The sequence below is a fragment of the Blennius ocellaris genome (assembly GCF_963422515.1).
Source record: "Blennius ocellaris genome assembly, chromosome: 7".
Taxonomy (NCBI): Eukaryota; Metazoa; Chordata; class Actinopteri; order Blenniiformes; family Blenniidae; genus Blennius; species Blennius ocellaris.
In genome coordinates, this window is record NC_137656.1 from 1553061 (window position 1) to 1575715 (window position 22655).

The window sequence follows — 22655 nt, forward strand, 5'->3', positions numbered from 1 at the left end:
CCAGCTTGTATTGTTTTTTGTTTTTTGTCGACTCTGTATTTTTTGTCAAGTTTATTTATTTATTTATTTATTTATCCCCTATTTTTTATCCCCTTTCTTTCTTTCTTTCTTTAACTATCCTGTTTTTTTATTCAGCCTGGGTTGTTTTTTTTTTTTTTGTCCAGCCTGTATTTCTTTCTTTCTTTCTTTCTTTAACTATCCTGTTTTTTTTATTTATTTATTCAGCCTGGGTTGTTTTTTTGTCCAGTATTTATTTATTTATTTACTTCCGCCCGAGTTTTATTTTCTTTGTGTGTGTGTGTGTCGGGGGGGGGGGGGGGGGGGGGGTCCAGCCTGTATTAATTTCTTTGTAACTTTTTTTTTTATGTGTTTGTTTTAATGTGTTTGTTGGTTTTGTTTCTATCCACCCGGTTGTTACTTAGTTCCCCCGTGCAGCCCCCCCCCCCCCCCCCCCCCCCTCCTCCTCCCTCCTCCCTCCCCCCCGTGCGTCCTGACGCACCGCTGGACGGGCTTGACGCGGCGGACGGACACTAAAGTTGCAGCGCGGCTCGACTCAGTGCTGAGGAGGAGGACACCATGTGAAGAAGCCCTCTGCCCACCACCACCACCACCACCAGCACCACCAGCAGCAGCACCATGTCCCCCGGGAGGCCCCCCCGCCCCAGCCCCCACCTCCACCGCCGCGCGCGTCACGTCGTGTTTCCCGTCGGTGCTTCGCGGTTCGTTTGACGGGTTCCCGCAGCCAGAACCTCCGCCGAGCGGGCGGAACCCTCCCCGGCTCCCCGACACGGAAAACACCGCCGCTGCTTCCAGCCTCCAAGCCTCCAAGCCCCCCAGCCCCCCCCCCGGGGCGCCTCTCTCCCACTGAGCCATGGCGTTTTTTGCCAAAAAGAAGAAATTCAAGTTCCAGACGCATCTGACGCTGGAGGAGCTGACGGCCGTGCCGTTCGTCAACGGGGTGTTGTTCTGCAAGCTGCGGCTGCTGGACGGAGACTTTATGGCCACTTCGTCCAGGTAGGACGCACTCTTGACTCCCTGTGTGTGTGTGTGTGTGTGTGAGCGTCCGTGCGTGTGCGCGTGCGTGTGTGCGCGTGTGGAGAGTTAAACACTGGGTGTTTCCATGCGAGTCTCCAGACTAAACATCTCGCTGCTCTTCACCTCCACGTAGGCTGATTGTCACTCTCATTCCATCACTGGTGTTTTTCAGTCGTTTGCCTCATTGCCCCCCCCCCTTGCACCCCCCCCCCACCCCCCCCTTAAATACCCACATCTTACAACTTCATCTGTTGAGCTTTAACTTCCGAGCTTCATGAGTCACAACATCCAGACCAGGACGTTGATTTTTTTTTTCCTCTTTAAAACTTCACATTTGGTTCTAGTTTCTCTGTTTAATCCTGCTTCCGCACTGTCTGGTCTGCTGCACTCTTCGTTTACACCATATAAACCAATATGAATCTGGATTGGTGTCGTGAGGCCTGCTGGTCGGGCTCCACGTTACAAAGTATTGTCATTAAAAAGTAACGCCTGGATCGATTTTGCAGTAATAATGACTATAAATTCTAACATACTGACAGGCAGTTTTGGTTTCCAGTGGAAACGCGTCATTTTTTGCATTTTTTTTTTTATTTTTCTGAAAAGTTTCCCGTTTTACACTCTGGAGGAAAACGTTGTTGTGAATGTTACTGAATAAAAGCCATACCGACTAAATTAAAAAATTAAAAATAAAGGTCGGGAGTTACGTGATGCACCTGAACGCCTCACGGAGGCATGAAGCTTTTTAATATGTAAAAATAAAAAAAACAAACAAAAAAACAACTGAAAGCTTGTGAAGAAAGTGGCGTCTTATAGTCCGGTGATTACGGTACTGCAGCTGTGCTGCACATCTGCACTCGCCGTGTTTCCGACCTCTCGCTTTCTGCCGTTTCCACGGCGACGGAATGCCACCTTTGGGTGCAGTTTTATTGCTGGTTTGTGGAAAAAAAAAAATTTTTGCTTTTTAAATGTTGAAAGTTTCACTTATTTTTCTTAGAAAACTTTTATTTTGAAGGTTGGTTGTTGCTGCAGGTCAATCTGAAGCAGGTCCAACGGGAACGCTGGAGCCGCGGTTCTGTTCGGTGACGGCGGCAGAGTCCGAGGCCTCGGCTGCTTATGTAATCCCCCCCCCCCCCCCGTCTCTGTTATCGTGTGTCTGAGGACACGAGGCCGTCTCCGAGGAGCAGGAGGAGCAGGAGGAGCAGGAGGAGCCAGCCTCCGCTGCAGACAAAGACCAGCCTTATGTCCTCCAGGCTGACACACACGGTCTTTGTGGGACCGGCCCGTCCTGGACCGTCCAGTCACATGGTCACACGAAAAACCCACTGGGCTGGAACACCAGGGTCACATGGGGTTGTGGGGGGGGGGGGGGGGGCATATAACCCGTCTGATACCGATGTGATTGACGCTGGGTGACGGTGCTCAGTGGAGTAATGAAGAATCTCTTCTCAGTCATTGGTCCAGACCAAAAGAGGAAGTCACTTTAGCCCGTGGTGGCTAGGCTAGAAGGCTAGTTAGCTCGTGGCTAATGGGGAGCCCCGCAAACAACATGATATAAAGTCTTCAGACCAGAAATCAATGAGTCTGGTTCTGTTCTTCTTCCTCTCTACTTCTTCCTCACTACTTCTTTACTCCTTCCTCTTCCGTTCTCGTTCTTTACTTCTTCCTCTCTACTTCTACTTCTTTACTTCTTCCTCTTCCTTTCTACTTCCTCTCTACATCTTCCTTTCTACCTCTTCTGCACTTCTTCTTTACTCCTTCCTCTTTCTTTCTACTTCTTTACTTCCACATCTTCCTCTCTACTTCTACTTCTTTACTTCTCCCTCTCTACTTCTGTCTTCCTCTTTACTTCTTCCTCACTGCTTCTTCCTCTCTACTTCTTCCTCACTGCTTCTTCCTCTCTACTTCTTTCTCACTGCTTCTTCCTCTCTTCCTCTTCCTCTCTATATCTACTTCTACTTCTACTTCTTCACTTCTTCCTCACTACTCATGTCTGCCTTTAAGATACTTTTTCTTTCTGCGTCTGCTTCTTTTGATTGGCGCGATGAGTTTTGTTTGTTTATGACCCAGAATGCATTGCGCTCTACGTCACCCACCACTGCCCCCTACACCCCCCCCTCCCCCACCCCCACCCCCCCCCACTCCTCCCAGCCCGCGAGAAAGATTGTTTGTAAACAAGCCTTTCAAGACGACCAGAGGTCTCTGGTTCAGATTTCCACGTCGGCCTAAAGGAGCCCTGTTTCCCCCTGAAGAGACTCTGGTCTGGATCAAACTCTGGTCTGGATCAAACTCTGGTCTGGATTGAACTCTGGTCTGGATCAAACGGGGAATGTGAATCCGCCTGGGTCTGGAGACGAGGCGTAGTGAAGCTCCCGGGCCTGCTGGGACTCGTCAGGGTTTGAAGGCTGGACGTTCACTGGGGCTGCAGTTCTGCTCCGTTGGTTCTACGTTCTTGCTGCAGTAGATCCTGAAGCTCCCTGGTGACCCTGGTGGAACGTTGACCTGCCGCCTTTACAAGGCGCCTGACGACGTCATATCAACTTTTACACTTCTGCTTACTTTGCTCTACTCAACTCAATAAAATAGGTTGTAACCCTAACCCAGCCTTCTGTATCGAACAATAACATCAGGTATTCAGGAAGAAAAGCTGTAGATCAGGGGAGTCGAACATAAAAGCCAAAAAAACAACTGAGCAATTGGGAAGAATTTCAAAGAAAAACCTCTTTTTTTGTTTTAAACAAATTTCTTCAGTCGCAGACAAAACAACACCGAGACCCTGAGATCATCGCGAGTTTGTAAAAACATGCAAACGACGTTTGTTTTGGACACTTCGCTGTATTTTGCGTGAGATTTTGTTCAAATTTACTTCCAAATTGAAATTGTAATTATTTTCAGGAGTGTTGATTTTTGCACAAACGGACATTTTCATTGCGTAGAATTTGCGCGACAGCAAAGGCAAAATTACAAGGTTTAAATTACGGCACTATTTTATGCTTCTGAAAACGATTGTCTGTTTACACGGAAACGGTGAAAACGCAGCACTTTTGCATTATTTAATTATTTTTTACTTTTTATTTATTCAATATAAACAAAGCATATGAGGATGTCACATAAAATCACACCTCTTTCCATTTATAGTCAACCTAATAAAAAAAAAAAATCCTATTACCTTTACTTCTGTATACAACTTATCAGTATAAAGATAAATCTGACATGAGAATAACATTAGAATCGCACATGAATTAAACTGATATCACAGATATTCTGACTTCCCTCAAGTCGTCCAACAGAACAAATGATTTTCTTACAAAACTAAAACAGATGTTGGCATTCAAATAAAGAATAAAAAAGAGAAAAAGAGAAAAGAAGGCGTTGGATTAGTAATGGTTTCCATCTTCTCTCAAAGTTCTCTCGTTTTATTTGTAGTCTTGGCAGTAGTTTTGTTTTTTTCCCATAAAAACAACAGTTTTTACTGTCCTTCCACTGAGTTATGTGATTTATTTCTTTATTATTATTGTGGGGGGCGTGGCTTCTGCCAGTTGACTGTGATCGTATTCTTTGCTTTCAGGAGCCGGATCCTCAGTGTGTCGCTCTGCTTTTGCATTTTTGTTTCAGGGAAATTTAGTGTTTATACGGAAACGTTCTGAAAACGATGCAGTGAACAGGCCAGGCCACTAGTTGGCACTGTTTGTTGTTTTTTTTTCTTTTTGTAATGAAACAACACACGGTAAACAATAACAGTCGTGGACAGACGACCAAGTTTGATTGTTATTATTGTCAAAATAAAAGCCTCGGGAGGTTACAGAACTGGCGCTCTGCAGGGAAACGTTGGAAAAGTTAAAAAAGTTTCTCTCGGGGATCGTCGAGGTGTGAACGGAGTCGGGAACAAATGGAAGGAGTCCACGTCGTCCCGATCGGCTGCAGAGTTTTCTCACTTTCTGCTGCAGGAGAAAACAGATGGGCTCCTTCTCCATTTGGTACAAAACTCTTTAACTCTTTTTTTTTTTTTTTTTTTTTTTTTTACAGGCTTTTATCAGCTGCGGCCTGTTGTTTGTTAAAACCATAAAGATCTTGAGCAACACGAGTCCACAGTCCAAAGTTTTACTCCCACACAGCACAGAATGTCCACACAGCTGAATGTTGTTGTTTTTTTTTACTTTATTGGCAGGTCAAAGTATTTGGGGTTATTGTGGACATATTCTAAGTCTCTCGCTCTCGCGCTCTCTCTCTCTCGACAGCGAGGGGTTGTCTTTATTAACAAGCATATCAGATATCTGGAGTCGGAGGAACTGATTAGTTTTAGTTGTCTTGTGAGGACAGTTTCACCCTCGGCTGGAACGATTACATCACCAGTACTTTGGAGTCGATGATAATCTCGCTCGCGCAGAAAGATTATTAAAAGAGACTTGTGGTATTTGGCCGGCACATTCGCTTAAAAGTTTAATTCTCACTTTTCTGTGTACAAAAAAAACCTCTTCAAATGTCACCAAAATAAGAGCTGCAGTTGGCACGACCAACCTTTTGCTGTCACTCACATGCTAAACGCTAAAAACAAACATCTGAGTGAAACGTCTTGATCCGTAGTGATCACCGATTTCAAAATAAAAGCTTAAGATAGTCTTGATTGCTAATTGGTGCGTCTCCATGACAACAGACACTGATCTCCTCTATAAGGTACCTCTCATCCGGTTTGTATGGGAAATGTTGACTTTTTTCTTTTTCTTTTTTTTTTCAGATTTATTCGGAAACGTTTCGCCGTTAGCATCCCAAATTCAACTTTCTTGATCCTCGGATGACGACAAATCATCCCTGAAAAATTCACGCAATTCAGGTGTTGGAATTCTTGCGGAAAAAATTAGTAAAATACGTGCAGACATAAAAACCAACACGCAGACGAACACATAACTTTGGTCGGCCAACTTTCATTGGCGAAGGTAACTAATAGGTACTCGTATGGGTACTCGGTATCAGCGGTTGGTGAACGGGTGAATCTCTGTCCTAACACTGAGTTAAACTACACTTCCACACAGGAACACTGTTTCCCAGTAGGTTGAACAGGAAGTACTTCTTAGAACCCTCACAGGAACTAGATTCGTCCATCTTCTAGAATCCTCTTCTTGAGTCATGTCCACTGACGATATTTAGAGTCGAGATTAAACTTTTTAACTGAAGCGCTGAAGAAAGATGGAGGAAGAAGCTGCAGCTCCGTCTTGTTTGGACGGTTTGACTGTTTTGAAGGGAAGAGGCATAAAGACAGGAAGAGTCCAGAGAGGAGAGCTGGACATCGATTGGGGAAGAGCTGCTGTTCGACAGCTGTTTCCTGTTTTCAGGGAACTCTGGGCGTTTGGGCGGACGGCGAGGGGAAGGTGTGTGTGTATGTGTGTGTGTGTGTGTTTGGGCCGATGTGCCTCTGTTATCGGAGGACGTACCCACGCTGAACTCCCCCCCCCCCCCCCCCACACGAACCTCCAGGTCTTCTGTGGAGATGTTTACCTTTTAGACGTCGGCGGGTTCGTTCGCACACTGACGCCCGTTTGACTAAACAAACACTTCACACATTTCAACGTTGGCGAAACGATAACTTGTCTGTTCATAAACACGTTTTGGCCTGAAGACGTTCACATCTTTTTCATATCGTCTGGACAAAAAGAAAAAAAGAAAAAAAAAGCTAACTCCTGAGCGGGATGTTGTCCCAAGATTCATGCGTTCTATTTTTGGGGGACTTGCGTCGTCTCCCACGGTTTTGCAAGCCGAGGCCATGCGGTCAAACCTTAAAAGCCTAAATCAATATTGGTAGAACTCCACCGCCAGCGTCTTGTCCGCATAGCTGAACGCGTGTTAGCGTCTTTCCCGGAGCTTCATACTTGATAAAAAAAAAAAAAGTCAGTTCAGGACCTGCAATTAGATTAGATTTCTAATCACCTTCGTCAACAAAGTTGGCCGACAAGGTTATGTTTTCATCCGCGCGTGTTTATGTATTTGTATGTACATATTTTTCCCACCTTTCGCAAAAGCTACTCATCCGAATTGCATAAAATGTTCAGGTATGGTTTGTCATCATCCAAGGATCAGTCGTTTAGAATTTGGGACATCACCGGCTAACTGTTTCCAAATAAACACAAAAAAAATGGCCAAAAAGAGGCATATCAAGGAGATCATCCTCTGTTGCCATGGAGACGCTCCCCGCTCAGTGTTTCACGCAGTGATGTGGCGACCTGACCTTGCGCGTTAGCGTCGATATGAGCTAACGAATATCACGTGAGAGACGCTAACTCGGGTCCGTAAACAAAATGTGGCGTTGGCGAAGGCCTGCGCTCTACCGAGTGTAGCTCTAGTTTGTTTATTGGTTTTTGTATATTATTATACGTCACGAACTTTTCGCAAAAAAACTATTGACTCAAATGTGCAGGAAGGGTTCAGGGATGATTTGTCAATTTGGAGTCAAATGGAGATGTTGGCGGAAGTATTGAGGAACACTCGGGGCGACTGGCTGAGCGGCCGTCTCTCAGTCGCAAGGTTGCTGGTTTGATTCCCAAACTCCCCCTCTCCACATGTAAAAGTGTCCTTGAGCAGTGGATGGACCGATCACCGAGTTGTGTATTCATATTCATTGTTTATCTGGGTGAATGTTGGCATCAGGATGAATTTGCAATACGTCGTACTTTAATCCGCACGTAAATCTAATCGAAGGGCGAAACGATTCGGCGGTAAAACAAAGCAGCGGGCTGGTTTGTAGGCGACGCCAGAATCCACGTCGACGCTCCTCCCAGACACTCTGCTGTTATCGGGGCCGGGGGGGGGGGCCGGGGTCTGGACCAGCCTGGCCCGGCCGCCATGTGTGTTTCTTCTTCCGCTGTGGCCGCTGAACCGAGCGTCCAGGAAGAGATAAGATCCACACCGCTGCTCCGCCGACATGTTGACTCATCAGCTTTGAGGTCCGGTTTGGGGGGGGAGGGAGGGAGGGAGGAGGGGGGGGGGGGGGGGGGGTCAGGCGCTACAGCCTCTCTGTATCAGCAGCTTTGCTCAGAGTGTCTCTGTCACGTTTGCTGCACTCGCCTCACTTTTAGCCTCGCAGGACGAGTCCAGCTCACAGACCGTGACGTTCTGCTCGGCGTCTGTCCTGCTGGAGAAACTCGCATTCCTGCTCCAGGTACAAACCAACGACATCACTGGAGTCCTTTCCTCAGTCTGGAGGTCTCGTCGTTACACAACATTTCCAGGGAAAATAGTGACCCGTGGTCGTTGTGAGGCACTTTTTAATCACCCCTGTCGCCACGGAAACGGAAAAACAAGCTTTAATGAAACGTTTAGTTCCGCACAATGTTTTTTTTCTGCTAATGTGAGTGGATGATCAGTACGGATGGAAGACTGTTTGCTTATGCTTCTTCATTTACCGTAATTTCCAGGCTAGAAGCCGCTGCTTTGAACCCAACGGCGCCGCTAATTTATGGATTTTTACGGGTTGAAGAGCTGTAAAAAGAACATTTAGCTTCGTCACGTCAGACCGATGAAATGGCGGAACAGGTCACAGGGAACCAACGGAACAGTTTCTATTGGTCCGGTGGAAATAGCGGCAAATCAAACACACTGAATTCTTCGGGTCAGTTGTTCTGTGTAAATATCCCAATGCCCTAGGCGATGCGTTCAGGTGCATCATGTAACTCCGACCTACTGCGCTCCGTGGTTAACTAGCCGTCCCCAGAATCACAATCCTCTCTCACTCTCTCTCTCTCTCCCCGTGTTTAAAACTTGTTTTTTTCAAAAAAAAACAAAACAAAACAAAACTTAAAATTGCTTCACGTCTCGGTACATTATCATGTTGTCACGTTGCAAATCGACCCATTTCTACCTCGCGCCCTCGGAGGAAAGCTCCACGGTTTCTTGACGTCCGTTTGGATATCGATAGTTTTCAAAACGTTGCGGTGAAAACTCCCCGACAAAAAGTTAATTTAACATGAATGTTTTCTGGACGGCGGGACCTCGGGGCGGCATTGGCGTCGTTTGGTTTGCAGGCGAGGCGACGTGGAGGGCAATCCCGGGAGCTCGTCCCCGCGGGCGGATCGAACGTCTACGATTCGTGGCCTCGCCGTCTGTGAGCCTCCGACCCGAACGTAAACACAGACTCCAGTTGTTGTTGTTTTTTGTCGCTCGTAAGTCAGCCGAGATCTGAACCGAGATCCTGCAGAAAGCTCTCGGTCACACACAACCTGCTCCTCGTCACACGCCTGCAACGCCGACGTGATGGGAAGAAAAAAAGTAAAAAAAAAAATTAAAAAAAAGGAGTCTGGAAGCTGGCGGCTGAGATTAGAAGCAAACAGAGGAGCGTTTGTAGAAGTGCTCCTCCTCCTCGGTGCCGATTGCCAGAGTGTTGGTGGATTTGAGAGTGAGGTTTCCATGGAGCATGAACAAAGCCATCTGGACCGAGGAATGTGGTCTGGGAACGTTCCACCGCTCAAAGTGTGTGTGTGTGTGTGGTGTTTCTGAAATAAATAGACCAACAATAACCCACCTCCCCCTGCTTGTCTTGCTCCGTTCAAGACGATTTAAAGGTTTGAGTTCTGCTTGTCCCGTTTATCCTCATTTTCATGGCTTTTGGATTCACGAGGAGACATTAAATGATGAATAATACAGATTTTGGGGTGGTTTTTTTTCAAATCAAAATATTGATATACAGTCTTTATAGCAGAGTCTGGATGGAAAGTTACAATTATTTTGAGCACTATCTCTGGGCTAAAAATCTCAAACCTTCAGTTTTTTAATGAGATCAAACTGTATGAATCCGTTTTCCTTTGCTAAACCATCTTCAGTAGGAAAATCGTACAATATAGTTTTTTTCTATTCAGCTGGTGACGAAGAACTTTGTTTCTGTGTTTTTTGTTTTCGCTTGAAAATGCTCTTCTGGGAACTTTTCATCACTTTTCTTTTCAGTTTCCAAACAACGTCATTTGACTCGACGGCAGTTTGGTTCGATCGTCCAGGTCGATCCGCCCGTCATGGACTGATCAGAATATTATGCAGACATTTGTGAGACTGATTCCAACAAGAGCAGTGGAGCCCATACCTTCACCAACTCCACATTTGTCACCATGGAAACCAATAGATTACAAGGATATTTAATCCACTATTTAATCCATGTGACCCTTTGACCCCAGGATATTGACGTCACTGCATCACGTGGCACATCAATCAAACCAACATGAACAATAAAACTAGAATATTGACTGGGGGGGGGGGGGGGGTGACGCCACGCCGGAGGCCGCCATGTTTGTTATTGCCCATCTACTGAGCGCGTGCAGAAGGACTGGACTTGGCCGTGGCCCGCAGGGTTCCGCCGAGGTGCGTCTGACGTGTGGTTTTGTCTTCAGGCAGGAGGTCCGGGAGAACTGTGTTCGCTGGAGGAAGAGGTTCACCTTCGTCTCCAAGATGAGTGCCAACCCCCACACCGGCGTCCTGGACCCCTCCATCTGCAGGGTGTCCGTGAGAAAGGTAGTTCCCTGGTGGCTGACCTGGTTATTAGTAACTACTACTTTTAGTTTTTGATTAAAGTGTCCCATGTGTGGATTTGTGTGCGTGGCAGCTTTGTTTTCTCGTGCTGCGTTCGCTTGCCGTAGGACATTAGAGCTTCGCCCTTGTGAATGACGGACTGATCACAAGTTTTCATTTAATTCGTTGGCAGTGGAGTGGCAAGGCCTTCCTAATGGCTGCTGGAAGCTTTTTCTTTTAAGTAAATCAGTGCACCACATTTTTTTTTTGTTTTGAAAGAATCAGTTGGACGGATTTTGAAACCGACAGGACAGAATGAACAAAGTGCGCCGCAGGCCTGGAGCTATTCTCCCAGGAAAACGCGACCTGGATATTTCTGTAGCGACTCGGTCTGTAATTTCTCCTCCTGTAATTGGAGGCCTGTGTAATATGAAGTTGCATCTCTGGTTCCATCGCTGACTTCCTGTTTTCCCCCGCAGGAACTGAAAGGAGGGAAAGCGTACACCAAGGTAAGCGCCTCGGCCCTCGCCGTGCTGCACTTCCCGCAAGCAGCCAGGTACAAAACCTGAATCTCCCCATTCCGGCTCTGAATCACAGCTTCCCCAGACTGTGGAACAAAAAAACAAAAAGAAACATCCTGCCGGTGACACCAGAATCACGCGGCCTGAATTGAAGGTCAAACCCTCCAGAACGCCGGCTCCGTGGATCCATGCTCCTTCCTCTGTTCTCCTTTTAGATTTCCTTCGGTTAAATATACCTCGCTTCCTGCTCAGAAGGTGCTTTCCTTAAAGTGCACACCTAGAAAAACAGAAGAAGGGGAAGCGTGAACAATAAAGGACGGGTTCCTTTTTGCTTTCCAGAGCTGCGGGAAACGAACGTCACCGACGAGATTCGTCCTCGTGAGAAGTATTTAGGTTCAATGCTGCTGGAGAACACGGATTCTACTATAGCCGTGCAAAATGTATTTATTTATTTATTTATTTATTAAGTTAATGGCTAAACCGTTTCCAAAAAAATCCCCAAAACTGAAAAAAAAAGTCCCATACAAAGCGGATGAGAGAGGCGCCTCATGGAGGAGATCAGCGTCTGTTGTCATGGAGACGCTTCCTGCTAATTCAAATGGTCAGTTTGACATTTATGACCGTGAATCTCCAATTTCCCACGACAGTGAATGCAGCACGAGGCGACGCCCGAGCGGCAAGAGACTGATTTGTTCGGAAACGTTTGATTAAATTCATTATATGCTGTATATTGTCACCAATTAATAATTGTGATAGCTTTATGAAAAAACAGCACCCACTAGTGGCCGGACATGGAAACTACAGCAGCAGGATTTTTTGACTAAGCCTAAAACTACCGGCTTGTTTTGGCCACCAGATGCAGAATATAAATGATAGAATGAACCATTACTGTCTAACAAAGTGGAAAATTGTCTTGAATGAATCAAACCAAGCGTTGAAATCTGTGGGACAGACTTAGACAGACTCATTAATACCTTTTTTTTATAGCTCTATTAATAATTTTCTAAAGGGTCTCAATCAAGGATTAAAGGTTCCGAGGATGAGAGTTGTCGCATAAAGTTCTGAGTTCGAGATGCAATCAGAAAACGAGTCAGATTTTTAACGTCTCTGCAGTTTGATGACTGACGTTCATGTCGGAGGACGCTACCGTCTCGACTCTCACAATAATCCCACTCGCTTGAGCTCCACACGGATCGTCACTGCAGGAAAAAATGGAGGCGGACCAGATAGTAGACGAAGCCCTATGGTTCTAGAAAAGCGTCGTAAAATGAACCTGTCCCCCCGTTTCCTTCCAGCTGGGCTTCACGGACCTCAACATGGCGGAGTTTGCGGGTTCTGGATCGACGGTGCGCTGCTGTCTGCTGGAGGGCTACGACACCAAGAACACCCGGCAGGACAACTCCATCCTGAAGGTGAAGCAAATAAAGCTAACCGCGCGAAGAGGTAGTGAGGTAGTGAGGAAGAGGTAGTGAGGAAGAGGTATTGATATCTGGTCTGAAGACTTTATATCGCCGTCGTTTGTGGCTACCCATTAGCCACGAGCTAACTAGCCTAGCCACCACGGGCTAACTACTTCCTCTTTCGGGTCCGGACCTTATCGACGAGCCGTGTTTCTTCCTCACTTCCTTTGTCGTCGTTTCTTCCAGGTGATCATCGGCATGACGCTGCTGTCAGGAGACCCCTGCTTTAAAACGTGAGTGATGAAGACCAATGACGAAGAGGCGACGAGAACCTCCTCTCTCCGGGTTCTGAGCAAACTGAGCCTCCAGTCTGAGACGCGTCTCCTCCTAACGGGACGATTGTTTATGGATCATTGTTAAAGACAAAGCTTCATAACTCTCCTCTTCATCGCTCTGAAACAGCAGGGAGATGAAGAACTGATGGTTTTCATCAGACACTGAGGAAAGATGACGCTTGTTTCAAATGTTAGCATCCCGTATAATATGTTTTAATTCTAAGTTGAACTGTTTTGATAATATTGGGTATTTTGATTTAAAATGACAGTGTCTTCTTTCTCCACTAGAGGGAGCTGAGGAACAGTGTTGGGTCAGAATAATTTCACTTTTTGGTCTTTTAGATTTCTCTTGAGTCTTATTTTCACCTCAAAGTAAAAAAAAAAAAATCTGCTTTATTCATTAATTGGAACGTAGCGTTTCTGGATTCTTGGGCGTTTTGGCCAGATTTCTTCCCAACATTCACCTCCATGCTTCACATTCCACTGTTACTCCCGTGTTGTTGCCGTTCATCAGTTGGTATAAACTCTCTTATCTGAGCCTGTCGAGTCCAGCAGAGTCTGTGATGAAGTGCGTCTGGTTCTCCCCGCAGGCCTCCGAGCACCGCCAAGTCCATCTCCATCCCCGGGCGGGAGCACACCCTGCAGCTGGACTGTAAGGGGGAGGGGACCACGGAGCCGGGCCCGGCTGACAAGGTCTCGCTGGGCCGAGGCGCCAAACACAGACCCTCCATCGTCAGCTCAGGTACCGGCGGCACCGGCGGCAAGAGTCCCGGGATCGAGGAGCGTATGGAAGTAAAAACTGTGCCATCAGATTCTGAATTGGAATTTCTAACTCTGAATTTTTTTTTTTTACCATCGAAATCAGACTTTGAATTTTAAAAGCTGGCGGATTTCAAGTACGTATCTTTTTTTGCTTCGGATTTTTTTTTTTCAACATCTAAAAATATTCAGTGTGTAAAAATTCAATGTGTCTAGAAATTCAGCTGCAAAAAAATTCAGCTGAATTTGTTTTTGCGGCTGAATTTTTTTGCAGCTGAATTTTTTTTGCGGTTGAATTTTTTTACAGCTGAATTTTTACACTCTGAATATTTTTAGATGTTGAAAAAAAAAATCAAGCAAAAAAAGATACGTACTGCTGTCGAATTTCAAGTGCGTATCTTTTTTTGCTTCTGATTTTTTTCAACATCTAAAAAATATTCAGTGTAAAAATTCAATGTGTCTAAAAATTAGCTGCAAAAAAATTCAGCTGAATTTGTTTTTGCGGCTGAATTTTGTTTGCAGCTGATTTTTTTTTGCGGTTGAATTTTTTTACAGCTGAATTTTTAGACACATTGAATTTTTACACTCTGAATATTTTTAGATGTTGGAAAAAAAAAATCAAGCAAAAAAAGATACGTACTGCTGTCGAATTTCAAGTGCGTATCTTTTTTTGCTTCTGATTTTTTTCAACATCTAAAAAATATTCAGTGTAAAAATTCAATGTGTCGAAAAATTCAGCTGCAAAAAAATTCAGCGGAATTTGTTTTTGCGGCTGAATTTTTTTTGCAGCTGAATTTTTTTTTTGCGGTTGAATTTTTTTGCAGCTGAATTGTTTTTGCGGCTCAATTTTTAGACACATTGAATTTTTACACACTGAATATTTTTAGATATTGGTAAAAAAAAAATCAGAAGCAAAAAAAGTTACGTACTTGAAATTCGACAGCTTTTAAAATTCAAAGTTTGATTTCGATGGTAAAAAAATTCAGAGTTACAAATTCGAATTCAGAATCTGATGGTACAGTTTTCCTTCCATAGGAATGTTCATCGAGATTTCACAATGCAGCTTCACCAAACAAGAGCTGGCTTGTAAAAATACCATTATAAACACTACAGCTGCACTCAAATCTCACATTGACTGAACTGAGAGGGTTTATGTTCACGTGCGTCCAAAAGGTTGGAAAAAGAGTTCGGTGAAGCCAAACGCAAAGTTTTTATCGTCACTCACTGAAGCTTGTTCGTCACAAATCACGTCGTTCTCGCCGTCTCAAAGTATTAAAGTAAAATTAAAGTAAAAATGCTAAATGATTTAGAATAGAGATGATCATGATTCAGATCTTCTTTTTTTTTTATATTCCTCATGTACATACAAAATAAAAACAGAAATATATAGTAATCATTATAAAAAGTAATAAAAGCGACTTATTTCTATTGTGGACCTATAAAAAATACAAAATAGTGTCGTTATAATGGAACAATTAAATACAAAATCGTGTTAAAAAGATGTTATCAATTAGGAATAAATGGCTAAATTAAAGTTCTACCTATGCAATAGTATTGTCGGGGGGGTTTACATACGATATGTCGGCTGTAATTTGAATGCCAGCAGCATGTTTGGAGATAAAACTGCAGTTGTGGCTGAAACGAGACCATTTGACCGGCGTGCAGCTCGTAGTTTCACGTGAAGCTGAATTCCTCTGAAGCGGCCGCCCCCCCCCGTGTGTTTCCAGGCCTCCTGGAGGAACCAGAGCCCCCGCAGACCCAGCCGGGTCCCGCAGACCTCTTCCAGTCCGGACACTCCCGCAACTCCAGCTACGCCAGCCAGCACAGCAGGATCTCAGGTGGGCTTTGTCGGAACTGTTAATTCAACTTTCAATCAGATTTTCGCCAAATACAACACAGTTCCATGAGTTGGTTGTGAGAACACTGCGGAGATTCTTTTTTGGACGCCACAGCTGGTCCCGCCACTGCAGCTCATCCCGGAGCAGGGTGGTATGGGTGGTAAGGCAAAGGGTGGTATGGGAGGTAAGGCAAAGCGCACCCAGAGCCAATTGCGTTGCACAGTCCCGCTACAAAGAGTGGTAACATGTAGGGTCGTGAACGACGCAACGACGTCACGTCATTACAACAATAATGGATGAAGAACGGAGAATTGCGGCTGCAGGTCATGACAGCGGCTCAACTGGTGTCTGAAGCTGGGAACTTCCTGTTCCTTTCACAGTAAAACTGCTGCGCTGCGGAGCGCCAACAATTCCAGGAGGTTCTTTACAGACTTATTGAGAGTGACGGAACATTCTAGTGAATTACACAACAACTACAGGACATTAAAGACACACCATCACACTCATGGTTCTAACAATCTCAGATCTTCCATTTTAATAATGTGTAGCGATAAAGGAGCCGAGAGCTGCAATGCATTATGGGAGTTTATGTTTGTCGGGTTTTAAATGTAGTTATTGGGGGTTATGTTAGGTTTGTAGTGTTGGTAATAATTGTGTTTTTGTTGCTCTGTTCATGTAGTTTAGTTCATTAGTTGTAAGTCGTCAACCAGCAGTGAAGAAGGTTTTGTGTGTCGTGTCCTCCTGGCATGGTCTGCGTACTGTGTGTACTGTACGTACTGTGTGTACTGTACGTACTGTACGTACTGTGTGTACTGTACGTACTGTGTGTACTGTACGAGCCAAACGTGTTGCTTCATGTGACCTGTGAGCAGATAAAGGACCTGCAGGCAGAGCGAAGGTTCGTTCACCCGGAGCTTTGATTTGTGACGTAAACTGCTGCAAAGCTTCAAGTCCAAGTTTTGAATCTATTTAAACATAATAAGAGAAACACTGATGCACCAATAAACTCAATGATTCTTGAGATTAAAACAAGCTTTAACCTTGTTTTATTGGTGTGCAGAGGAAGAATGATCAGAATTAGGTTCATGATGATACAAGGTCAGACGGTCAACGTCCAGTCAGGGACTCGGGACAGACATGTTTGTCGTCACTGCAGAATTTATTTCCTAAAGTAACACCGGAACACGAACGTCCGCTGTCCTTTGTCGTCCTCCAGCAGGTTAGTGCTTCTGTCCTCCACGGTGGAGGCACGAAGGGAACGTGGTGGTTTCTTGCTCATTGACCAGTGTGTGTGTGTGTGTGTCCGTCCCGCCGCGGTGGACACTGTCCCGCCACTGTCCTCCAGGCTACAGCACCGAGCACTCCTGCTCGTCCAGCCTGTCGGACCTCACGCACCGCCGGAATACCTCAACGGGAAGCAGCACGTCGGGGGGCGTCGCCTTCACCGCCGACCCGCCGCCTCCGGAGGGGGAGAAGGACGCCGGACGTCCGGAGAGACCCCCCCGACCGCCGCGGCCTGTCCTGCCGCCCACTAGGAACCTGAGGTGCGGTCGGGGGACGGAGACGGAACTGTGTCACTGCGTGAGCGCCGGGAGACGCTGATGTCGTCTGTGGTTGTGTCTGTGGGCAGGAGGAAGCAGGACTCGGTGGAGAGCCACCCCTCCTGGGTCAACGACACGCGCATGGACGCCGACGACATCGTGGAGAAGATCGTCCAGAGCCAGAACTTTGCGGACGTCAACAACACCGAAGGTGAGCCGAACAGAGTAATCCTTGAAAACGGAGTAATCCCGAGTGCGTTGTAACTGCGTACCGTTTGCTGGGTTCCTGTGTCTGTGGTTCCCTTCAGCAGCGAGTCAACAGTTTTCCGTGTCTGTCTCTGGTTCCCTTCAGCAGTGACTCAGCAGTTTTCTGTGTCTCTGGTTCCCTTCAGCAGCGACTCAGCAGTTTTCTGTCTCTGTCTGGTTCCCTTCAGCAGCGGCTCAGCAGTTTTCTGTGTCTCTGGTTCCCTTCAGCAGCGACTCAGCAGTTTCCTGTGTCTGTCTGGTTCTCTTCAGTAGTTTTCTATCTGTCTGTGGTTCCCTTCAGCAGTGACTCAGCAGCTTTCTTTGTTTGTGTCTCTGGTTCCCTTCAGCAGCTTCCTGTGTTTGTGTCTCTGGTTCCCATCAGCAGCGACTCAGCAGCTTTCTGTCTCTGGTTCCCATCAGCAGCGACTCAGCAGCTTTCTGTCTCTGGTTCCCTTCAGCAGCATCCTGTGTTTGTGTCTGTGGTTCCCATCAGCAGCGACTCAGCAGCTTTCTGTCTCTGGTTCCCTTCAGCAGCATCCTGTGTTTGTGTCTGTGGTTCCCTTCAGCAGCGACTCAGCAGTTTTCTGTCTCTCTCTGGTTCCCTTCAGCAGCGACTCAGCAGCTTTCTGTCTCTGTGTCTGGTTCCCTTCAGCAGCGACTCAGCAGTTTTCTGTCTCTGGTTCCCTTCAGCAGCGACTCAACAGTTTTCTGTGTCTGTCTCTGGTTCCCTTCAGCAGCGACTCAGCAGTTTTCTGTCTCTGGTTCCCTTCAGCAGCGACTCAGCACTTTCTTTGTTTGTGTCTCCAGACAGCAACCTGCGTCTGTTTGTCAGTAAAGACGGGACGACGGCTCTCAGCAGCATCAGGCTCGGAAACAGGTGAGCGTCCGTCCCCCGTTGTGAACGTCCTCTGGGTCCCCCTGCCTGCTGACGGCCTGTTGTCCCCCAGGGTGTCCGCCGGCGGATACGAACCGGTGGTGATCGAGAGCCACTGAGGCGGCGGAAGAGGAGGTGACGACCCTCCAGCCGGCGTTTCCCGGAGCTCCAGCCGGCCTGAGGCTGTGAAGGGGACGAAACCCGGCGCCGTTTGCACTTTACGTCTGTCTGCACTCCGATCCGCTCCTCCACGTTTCCCCCCCCCGAGACCGGAGGACCGGTGGCGTCGGAGCCGACGCTTCGTGTTCACACTGGTAGGAGGCGGCGCGGCCCCGGAATCTGAATAAAGAATATACACACCACTGCCGGTTCCCACGCCGTCTCCCGTCACGCCAACTCACTCCGGTTAAACCCACGCACACGTCCACGTCGGGACGCTTTGACCCCCCCCCCCCCCCCCCCCCCCCCCGGCGTCTCGTCTCCACGGTTCCACGGGTTCAGGAACATGATCTTCAGGTGACGCCATGCCTTCAGCCTCGAAATCACATCCAAGTGCCTCCGTTCCACTTTGTTCAACTCCACGCCGTGGACGTCCAAGTGCCTCGCCACCGACTCGGCAAACACGAGGAAGTTAATTCTGTTCATTTCCTGCCGTCTGGCAGCGACTAAGAATGAGAAATGTCCATGTTCTATGAGACGATGTTTGATTAAATTGCAGTAAAATAGGAGTATCGAGTCGCTCTGAGCTGCTTCCTGCTCACGTCAGGCTACGGGACCAGAATCCGTCTACACCATGTTTACGTAACCCCTCCCCCCCAACCCCCAACCCCTCCCCCCCCTCCGAGCTGTGTGCTGCCCCCTGGTGGGGCTTCGTGGCTCTGCTCCTTCACTGCCGTTTTCTTCTGAACCAAAGAGCCCCTCCCCCCCCCAAAAAAAAACAAACAAAAAAAATAACCTGACAAACAGGAAAATATGTTTCTGCTTAACCAGCTGGTTGGTTAAATAGACTTTTTATTTGTTTACACGCAAGTTTTATCGGCTCCTACGTGAACTTGTAAACCTCTAAATAGGAAGCAGAAGGTTCGTGTCTTTTTTTTAGAAAGTCGCTTCTCCTTGTTTGTAAAACAAGCAGAGAAATATGAAAGGAAAACAGCCTCTCATTTCTATAATCCTGTGGATCTGGATGGGGGGGGTGTGGGGGTGGGGGGGGGGGTTGAAAACTGAAGCTTTGCGCCGAGAGACGAGTGAGAAAAGGGTGAAAATCTCTCACGGTGGAGGGAAAAAGGAAAATAACCCCAGTGTTTGTCAGAAGTGCTCAAAATGTGAAGACTTCCACAATAAAAGTGTGGCTTTTATTTCCTTTTTTTTGGTTTTTTGTTTTGTTTTTTTGGCACTATAAATGAGGCGTGGCTCCGCTGAGGTCGACCCCACCCAGAAAACTTCTCACTTTTTCCTCCGCAAATTCTTCTTCTTTCCAGCTTCTTTTTGTTTTTGTTTATTGTTTCTGACATTTAATGAGGTTTTTTTTTTTTCCAGGTTGTGTGTTAGAAGAAGTCTTCTTTAGCTTCCTGGGGAGGGGAGGGGGGGGGGGGGGTAAATTTCTTTTATGTTAAACCTGAAGCAGTGAATTGACCAGAGAAATTATTTTTTGTGTGTATTTGTGTAGAGTAACTAACCACGACTAGGTTGTTTTGTGTTTCTGGTTTTAATTGTGGGCAGCAGGTTGGCTCTGAGCGCTCCTCTGTCCGGGGTGAACCACTGAGCGGCTCTGAATGTGGCTTTATGTCTCCGCCGCCCCCCCCTTTTTTTTTTCGGCTTCTTTTCAAGCTTTTATTTATGTTTCGTGGAGGTTTGTTATAAGCTACGCACACGACTGGCCTCCCCGAGCTCCTCCGTTGAATTAACGACGCCCTAACAAGTGAGTTTTAATCCAAGTGTCCTGTATCTTTTAGACAAAATAAAGCCCTTTTCCTTTCAGCCGCTTTGTGCCATTCTTCTGCAGGAATCACTTCTGAACAATAAAAGCATGAACTGGTGTTTGTTCCTCTACAGCAGGGGCGTCAAACTGATTTTAGTTGAGGGGCCACATTGACCTGATCTGACCTCTGGAGGCCGAACGAGTCAAACAGAACATATTAAACTGCAGATATGGACAAATGTCAAAGTCTTTCCTCCTTTTGATTCTTTTGTAACTGCAAGAATTCGCCAGTCTATTCTGAAATATACATATTAAAGTTAATCAGATATTATATTTGCAAAAAAAAAAAAAACACACACACAATATCTGGATATCATATTTTTATTCAGGATTAAAACAATTTGTCATCTGGAAATATTTTTTGAGTTTGCGTGTCTAAAGCATCACGTCACATAAATTGGACACCTTTATTATGAAATGTAATAATTTTTGCCAATCTCGTGTTTTTAGATCAGCCTCTTGTCAGTTTTCATATTTATACTTAAAAAAAAAAAGTTTTAATCACATGGCGGGCCGGTTCTGGCCCCCGGGCCGCATGTTGGACACCCCTGCTCTACAGCATGGGGACGATTGCAGAATCTTTATAAAAACCTTTATTCAATTTGTGAAAATGAACATTTGACAGTCAGCTGGACCAGATCCAGACGGAAACACAACGAAACGCTGTTTTTAACCCTTAAAAGATCCTTAAGAAGAAATGTCTCAAAAACTGCTATAAAAATATTATACACTAATATTTTTCCACTTTAAACGCTTCAGTCTCTTAAAACTGCTTGCATCAAATCAAATTTTAACCCCTTAAATGCCAGTATGTTCAGGTAAATCTCCAGTGTTTCTTATGGCAAAAACCCCCAAAACACATTTTCAAAAATATAAATTTCAAGTAGTATTTGATCATCATTGTTATGAGGCCCTGGGACGTGTCCCTGATTGGCAGCAACATTGAATTTGATGCATAATTGTTATTCTTGCAGCAAGTGTCACTCTTGCAACAACTGATGTAAACATATGATACGTTAATATTTTTTCTACTTTAAATGCTTCAGTCGTTTAAAACTACTTCAGCCTGAAACATACATTTTTAGTTTTTTTAACCCTTTAAAGGTCAGTATGTTTATGTAAATCTCCTGTTTTTTAATGAATGATTCACCTGTTAAGCACCGAGAGATGACTGTGTTGTCTTTGGTTCTATATTAATAAAGTTGAATTGAATTCTAGAATCATCTGGTTCAGGTCTCAGAAGTCCAGCTATCCTGATTCTTTTATTTATTTATTTATTTTTTTAATCTGAATCTAATCCAATATGTTCTCAGTGTGAAAACATAATCTAGAGTATCTCCTCTTAAAGCATTTTCACAAATAGAGTAACGGTTGTATAAAGTCAATATTAGTTGTGGGGTAAAGTTTGTGTTACTTCAAATATCTCAAAGGGTTTTTTTTCCACAAATGCATAAAACAGTCATGTTGTTCTTCCCTTAACTTTCTGGTTTGTCACACACATACATCAAACACACACACACACACACCTGAGGGCGATAGGTAGAATTCTCACACACGTCATCCAGGGTCAGAGCAACGCTGCCGCCGCAGCCAGGAGGGAATGCCGGTGGAAAACGTCTCAACTCTGATAATGTGTAACTCACGACAACAAACTTATCAACAAACCATCCATTTGAAATGACAGTTTGACCTGATTGACCTTCGCCAGCAGGCTGCAGCTTGCAGGCTGGTATGTGCGCCTGCAGGGGCGGCTGGCTGCTAAACTCCCAGGTGGGCAGCAGAATGTGACACGCTTCAGTGTCTGATATTTTTTAAATATTAGAATTTCCTAATAAATTGTGTCCTGCACTGAGAATAAAAGGAACAAATACTTTTCGAGTTTATTTTTCTTTTAGTTGTACATTTTCTTCAGGCTGAAGAATCAATGGTTTGACCCAGTCAACTGTTATCTGGTGTTCCACATCGCTGTGTCGTTACACATGTTCTCCAGGAGGGGGCAGTGCGGGGCCAGCGAACTGCACACCACATTGTGAGCGTCGGTTTAAACCCCTGGTGCTGTGCGAGGCTCCAGGCCCTGCCAGGCCTCTGAGCCCAGTCCCTTCGTGTGTTTTAATGTGCTTTTGGTATTTTGGGTGGGTTTTTGGTTAAATTGTTGTCTTTTTGTTGTGATTTTGGTGAGCTGTGTTGTGTTTTTGTTGAGCTATGGTGTGTTTTGTTGTGTTTTTATGGTGTATTTTGTTGTGTTTTTGTTGTGTTTTGTTGTGTTTCTGGTATTTTTGTTGAGCTATGGTGGGTTTTGTTGTGTTTTTGGTGTGCTGTGGTATATTTTCTTGTGTTTCTGGTGTATTTTGTTGTGTTTTGTTGTGTTTCTGGTATTTTTGTGGAGCTATGGTGTGTTTTATTGTGTTTTTGATGTGCTGTGGTGTATTTTCTTGTGTTTCTGGTGTATTTTGTTGTGTTTTGTTGTGTTTATGGCTAGCTATGGTGTGTTTTGATGTGTTTTTGGTGTATTTTGTTGTGTTTTTGGTGTATTTTGTTGTGTTTTGTTGTGTTTATGGTTAGCTATGGTGTGTTTTGATGTGTTTCTGGTGTGTTTTGTTGTGTTTTTGGTATGTTTTGTTGTGTTTTTGGTGTGTTGTTGTGTGTTT

The 22655-nt window shown here is 45.5% G+C and overlaps 1 protein-coding gene across 1 annotated transcript; it reads left to right on the plus strand.

Annotated features, from left to right (window-relative positions):
• The first annotated feature begins 594 nt into the window (after nucleotides 1-594).
• Nucleotides 595-20006, plus strand: eeig1a (estrogen-induced osteoclastogenesis regulator 1a). Its single transcript, XM_080499078.1, has 11 exons — nucleotides 595-1014; nucleotides 10398-10518; nucleotides 10995-11024; nucleotides 12332-12448; nucleotides 12683-12729; nucleotides 13362-13513; nucleotides 15258-15368; nucleotides 16714-16912; nucleotides 16999-17120; nucleotides 17963-18032; nucleotides 18103-20006. Exons 1-11 carry the CDS (start codon nucleotides 872-874, stop codon nucleotides 18146-18148), a joined length of 1158 nt encoding a protein of 385 aa, XP_080355204.1. The 5' UTR covers nucleotides 595-871; the 3' UTR covers nucleotides 18149-20006.
• The last annotated feature ends 2649 nt before the right edge of the window (nucleotides 20007-22655 follow it).